The sequence below is a fragment of the Camelina sativa genome, chromosome 14, assembly GCF_000633955.1.
Source record: "Camelina sativa cultivar DH55 chromosome 14, Cs, whole genome shotgun sequence".
In the NCBI taxonomy this organism is placed as follows: Eukaryota; Viridiplantae; Streptophyta; class Magnoliopsida; order Brassicales; family Brassicaceae; genus Camelina; species Camelina sativa.
The window spans coordinates 4,793,282-4,799,885 of NC_025698.1; the positions used below are offsets into that span (position 1 = coordinate 4,793,282).

Here is a 6,604-nt window from a genome sequence, read left to right on the forward strand (position 1 = left end):
GGTGAGTACGAACTGAGACTCATGTGAGATCTGTGTTTTTGTTTAACATTTATTTTAGCCATTGTCAACGAACAAAGCAGAGGAAGATCGTTAAAAAAAAAATAAGGGAAAAGATTGAAATATTATAGCTGATGAAATTTGCGGTGAAGGTTGTTTTAGAAGCCATATTCTTGTGGATTGTTTTTCTTCTTTTCTTTTCTTTTTTTCTTTCTGTAAGATTTTAAAGTTTTTACGATAGTTTTTCTATTAGTAAGTACTTTTTGGTATCTCTCAAAACCGATTTTATGCGCTTCCTCTCTTTTTTTCACTTGATATCTATAGCTTTTATTCTTTTTTTTTTGGTCACCAAATAGCTTTCATTAAATAGAAATAGAGTTTAAACCCAATAAGTCACAGGAGGCTAAAGCCTCTTTTGCTAACGAATCTGCCACATGATTGGCAAGACGAGGAATAAAGGTGAAAGATATAGCATCAAAACTACTTCGAAGTTCTCGGATATCTTGTAAGAGTCCAAAAAGCTCAATGTGGAAGCCATCTTCATTGATAAGGCTTTGACAGTCCGAGAAGAGTTGCAGCTCTGTTTTATTCAAGAGGAGAGAATGTTTCAAAGCCAAAAAAACTGCCCATGCTTCCGCTATTAAAGCTGAGCCTATGCTTTCTTTGTGATCGGAGAAGCGTTCTTCATATGCAGAATCTGCGTTCACTACAGCCCATCCAAAACCTCCGTTACCGGTCGTGGAATTCCATGCAGCATCCACAAACACTTTGCAACTAGACGTTTGTACTGGTTGTTCCGGTTGATCCGTGGTTAGCCGAGGGGTCGTCAACATATTTTGGGCTTCTTGCCATTCTCTCGCAGATTTTATCGCTCTTATCAGAATGTCTGAAACAGGGATCTCTTTGTCCTCAAAAACTAAGCTGTTGCGGGCAAGCGATAGCTGCCAACGAATCCATGGATACAACTCCCCCTTTGATACCCCCGACGGAGGTAGATTGCACTTATGCTTCGCTAAGGAGAGAAAGTCTTCTATAGTTGTTGTGGAGCTTATTTCCAGATGGAGAATGGGAGCCTTAAGCCACACCTCTTTTGCACGCCTGCAATGTAGAAGAAGGTGAGAGACTGATTCTGTTTCTCCACAACTGCGACATGTGACCTCTGCATTTAGTCCTCGTCGAGCTAGTTGTTCCCCCACCGGTAACGCATCAGACATAGCTTTCCACAGAAAGTTTTTAACTTTTGGAGAGGTGTGAAGCTTCCACAGATGAGATTGCCAGTTGAAGTTTAAAGCAGCATCTGGGATATCAAAAGTGGAAGTTATACCATAACCAGATCTTGTGGTATACTGCCCAGATTTGACAGGTAGCCAAACTAGTTGGTCCTCTCTCCTTGACGGGGCCAGGGGGATTTGTTTGATGCAATCCACATACTGTGGTAGTTCTTCTCTGATTTTACTCCAGTTCCATTGATTGGTAGATGGGTCGAGAAGGCTGGAAACCGTTTCTCCCTCTTGGTGCTCTCTTATGGGGCCATAGGGGCAGAGAGGAGTGGTAGTAGAGAGCCACGGGTCTCGCCAGATCTTAACGCTTTCTCCATTACCTATTAGCCATCCTGCACCTTGTTTTATCACATTACGACCAGCCATGATACTTCTCCAGCCATGAGAGGGATTTGACGGAATAGAACACTCCATAAAAGAGTAAGAGTGGCAGTATTTGCCTAAGAGGACACGAGCCAGCAGTGTATTAGGTTCCTTGAGTAGTCTCCAGGCTATTTTGGCTAGTAAGGCGTCATTGAAACGTTCCATGTCTCTAAACCCGAGCCCACCTGCATTTTTTGGTCTTGTAAGTTTTGTCCATGCTACCCAACTCATTTTTTGCTTGTCAGGTTTATCATCCCACCAAAATCTAGTTAGAACTGATTGGATTCTCTTACAAAGAGAACCTGGTAACTTGAAGCAAGTCATTGCATATGATGGCATTGAAGAAAGAACAGATTTCAGTAAGACTTGTTTACCCGCTTCCGATAGGGTCCGTGAAGACCAACTGTGGGATCTCTGTCTTATTTTGTCTACAATAGATTCAAAAACATCACTTTTTCTTCTTCCAAAGTTCTCTGGTAGTCCTAGGTACTTGCCATTTCCACCCTCTTTTTGGATACCAAGATCTCTTTTAACCTTTGTCTTCATCTCTCTTGAGGTTTTAGCCGAGAATGTGATAGAAGATTTATCTACATTGATACGTTGACCACTTGCTCTCTCGTACTTTTGAAGAATTTTTGTTAAGCTATTGCAGCTCTTTTGATCCGACCTCATGAAAAACATTGTATCATCGGCGAAAAGCAAATGGTTTACCAAAGGGCTTTGTCTTGCCACCTTCACTCCCGGTAATGAACCATCTAGTTGGGCTTGTTTGCATAACCCCGATAAAACCTCTGTACATAAGATAAAGAGATAAGGGGAGAGCGGATCACCCTGGCGTAGTCCTCTTGACGGGATAACTTGACCTTTTGCATCTCCATTTATTAGGTAAGAGTAAGTGACTGTTGAAACGCACTCCATGATCCACTCTATCCATGTGTTGCTAAACCCTAGACGTTCCATCACTTTCCTAAGAAAATCTCACTCTATTCTATCATAAGCTTTGCTCATATCCGTTTTAACCGCCATAGCACACTTCTTCTTTGCCTTAGAGTTGCGAAGGTAGTGCAGTGTCTCATGTGTAATGAGGACATTATCCGAGATGGCGCGTTTTGGGACAAAGGCGGATTGAGTTTCTGAAATAATACTCTGAAGTAGTGGTTGGAGCCGTTTGGTGAGAATCTTTGCCACAATTTTGTAAGAAACATTGCACAAGGCAATAGGACAGTAGTCAGAGACTTTCCGTGGACCCAAACCTTTGGGTATTAGTCGAACATGTGTTGCATTGAAGTTTGTGGGGAACACTTTAGAGACAAAGAATTTTTGAGTTTCTGCTATAATGTCCTTTCCAATGATGTCCCAATAGCTTCGGTAAAAACCTGCCGAGAAACCATCTGGCCCTGGCGCCTTTGCAGGATGGATGGAGAAAGCAGCATCTTTAATTTCCTTGGCATCTGGAATTTTTGTAAGCTTGGCATTCTGTTCTTCTGAGATTTTTGTCTCCAAGGCTTCTTCCACCACACTAAAGTCTGAGTTCTCATTTGACTTAAAAAGATCATTATAGAAATCAGAAATAACCTTCACCATTTGTGGCTCCTCATGCACTGCGATCCCGTTTTCAGTTTCCAAGACCGTGAATCTGTTTATAGTTCTTCTGTTCCGGGTTGTCGCATGGAAATAACTTGTGTTACGATCACCACTTTGCAGCCACATCACTCTGCTACGCTGTTTCCAAAACTTTTCTTCTTCTAGATAAGCTTTTTCAAGGATCGCTGTGTGCCTTCCTATTTCCTCGGGGTCAGGGGTATCTGCAGACAAGGCTGCTTCCAGCGCTTGTTGGGATTCTGAGATTATTTTAGCACTGTTTTGGTTTTGTTCCTTTGCCCATTTTATTATCTCTTTTCGACAATGAGAGATCTTGGTCGCCACTGAAGCATTATCTAAGCTGTTCCAAGCTTCTTGAATTAGCTTTGTCACTTCTTCTTTCTCCCTTAGTCGGTTATCAAATCTGAACATACCCCTTTTTTTAACCCTTGAATCATCTAAATAAGTAACCACTGGCCTATGATCTGCTCCCTCATATCTAAGGTACTCTGATCTACTTGATGGAAAGCTCTCCATCCATGCATTATTTCCCATTGCCCGGTCTAGTCTGGCACGTACAAAGTGTAAATGTCTCATTCCCCTCCAAGATAACGGGTTTCCTGAGTGTTTTACATCCCAAAGGCCATTGCTAGAAACAAAACTTCTGAACTCAATGAAGGACCCCTCATGTCTTAGTCTTCCTCCTCTTTTCTCAGAGTTATCTAATATATCATTGAAATCACCCATGAGCAGCCATGGTAAATCTCTGTTTGCTCCCAAATCTGATAGTTTATCCCACACCTCTTTACGTTTACTCACTACCGGATCACCGTAAACGAAGGTTATGTATAGCGTTTTTGCTTTCACCTTTACCTTTGTGTCAATGAAGTTTGGTGAGGAGTCTAGAATCTCTAGCTCCACATCTTCCTTCCAAAACAGGGCAAAGCCGCCACTAAGGCCAATTGGTGGGACTGTGAATTCATTTTTGTAACCCATCCACTGGAAAACACGGTGAACAAAGTCGTCTTGATTCTTTGTTTCCATGAGAAACGTTATGTCCGGGAAGATATCCAGTCGTATCTCCCTAAGGCGTCGAACTGTAAGGGAGTTTCCAAGTCCTTGACAGTTCCAACTGGTTGTAATCATTGATCAACATTGGGTGGCTTCTGGAAAACCACCGAACCCTTACAAGATGAAGGCACTACGGCCTTAGAAGTAGACGTAACATTGAGATTACATTGTTCCACCTCATTAAGAGGTAAGCATTCATTTTGAGTACTATCCCTAGCTGTATCTACACACAGCTTCTTCTTGGAGGTTGTTGTTTGTCTTATTGAGTTCCTCTTTCTTGTGCTTGCTCCTTGAAGTGGGCTGCAAGGGATAGTTTTCCTTGAAGCTCCTTTTGGTTGTTTAGCCTTTGGATTCACTTTTTTCACTGTTGGGGTCTTTGTGCGACCGTTTGCTGAGGTCTTAACCTGAGAAGTTCTTCGTTGCGGTTGAACTTTTCTTCCCAATCGTTTTGCTAATGGTGGTTTCACATGACCTTCAATGGGACTACAGAGAATTTCTTCTGTTGACGGGAAAGAGAGTCTTTGATGAATACTTGAAGCATCATTAGGCTGCAGTGGTGAAAGATGTGATGCAGTGTCCCGAAGAGATTTAGCAGTGAGTACCTCTCCTTCTCCAATTCCCTCTGCCCCAAGGTAGTGAACTGCAACTTCTTGTAGCTCTGTTGAAACTAACCGATAGGCCTGCTTGAACCTTGCGACCAGATTGCAGAGTCCTTTCGGAGCTTGGAGAGGGGTTGTTTATTCGTTCAAGTGCAGGTCTTCTGTTTCGGGAACCACTCGACCCTTCTCCTAGTTCACCACTAGTTATTCTTGGGATTCTATTAGGAGAGGTGGCCCGTTCTTGTAACGGTTCTTCCTGTATCTCCTCTTCATTACAAAGAGGTCCTGATTGAACTAAAAGACCCGATTGGAGGGTATGATTCATGATCGAAGCAGAATTGGTGGCCGGAGGTAAGATTGGGGTATCAACTCTCTCTAAAGCTGAATTCCGCAGTCGAGAGTTACTAGAGGTGTCATCTTTTTCCTCCCTAGAAACTATGGGGTTGCATTTAGGTACATACTTTTGTGCGTACCGTTGTCCTGCCTCATGAGTGTAGGAGAGTCCACGATCTCTAAAGGACGAGGAGGTCCGCACTTGAGAGTAAGATTTCATGAAGGCCTCAGTTCCCCTGTTGGAGATCAGATTATCTCTTCTTCTATCACTATTCCCGACTGAATAGTCATCTGCTTCAACTCTGTACCTAGACTCGCTTTGTCTAGATATGCTCTGAGGTTGACTTTGAGTCCTATAAGGTTTGCCTCTGTCCTCCACTTGGGATCTATGAGACCTCATGTAAGGTTGGTACCTTGCTCTGCTCACGTTGTTTGTATAGAAAGTGGGGGCTCGTTTCCTCTCTTCTATCTTCTTCCTGTGATCCTCAATTTTTTGCAGGGTTTGTTGTTGGTTGAGACCTAGTGGAAACTCTGCCTCAGTTGATGGAGGTTTCAGCTTGCATGCTTTTCCTTCGTGGGTGAGAGAATGACAAATAAAACAATGCTTTTCAAGATTTTCATATTCAAGCTCAAGTGTCATCTCTCTTCCAGAGGGTGATTGAATAATCTTCTTCATTATGAGTGGCTTGAGTGCGTTAATTTGCATTTGTACCCTTCCTTCTGTTGCATCATGGTTTAGGTATTTTCCCAGCTCATCTCCAATGATTTTGAATGTTGCATGGGTCCATCTATTGACTGGGAGAGTGGGGGTCTTTATCCAGAAGGGTATGTAACATAGGAAGGCATCAGAGAAAATTGGCTCCCATCTCTGAATAACCACCATCCATTTCTTAAAATGAAACGGGGCTTTTGCTAGGACACCAAGCAGTTCTGATTTTGTTTTAAACTTGAACATGAACTTTTCTCTGCCCAGTTCTTTTCCTGTTATTCTTCCTTCCAAACGCCAAACCTGAGGGAAGAAACCCACAATAGCATTTGTGCGTTGAACATCTGGATTTGTAACTCTCCCTATTAGAGTCAGCTTGTGAGCTTCAATCAGCTCAGAGTCATCTTCATCTGGGAGCAGTAGTGGCTTGTCTCTATTCCAAGTGAAAGATCTATCCGAACTTTTCCCTTTTTCCTCTCGAGTATATCGCCCAGACATGGTGTGAGTAGGCTCGTACTACAATAGGGAGGAAAACTAGGTAAGGAGAGCAGGGAAGCTTTGTAAGAAAAAGGGAAAGACAGAACTCGTCTGTAGTGTTTGCTTCCTTGTGTCGAGATTTAGAGAGCTTGTTGGTTGACGACCGGAGAGAGTCGTTAGAAACTAGCTGAAGGCAA

At 42.8% G+C, this 6,604-nt stretch overlaps 2 protein-coding genes across 2 annotated transcripts in view; one reads left to right on the forward strand and one right to left on the reverse strand.

Moving 5' to 3' along the window:
* The window catches only part of LOC104739695 (AP-1 complex subunit mu-2), a gene marked incomplete in the record, with an annotated part of 2,941 nt that extends 2,776 nt beyond the window's left edge, over positions 1–165 (forward strand). The window contains 1 exon segment of the mRNA XM_010460132.2: positions 1–165. Coding sequence (XP_010458434.1) covers positions 1–27 — 27 coding nt within the window.
* LOC104743220 lies at positions 360–2,600 on the reverse strand. Its single transcript, XM_010464328.1, has one exon. The coding sequence runs from the start codon at positions 2,598–2,600 to the stop codon at positions 360–362; it is 2,241 nt and encodes a 746-aa protein (XP_010462630.1).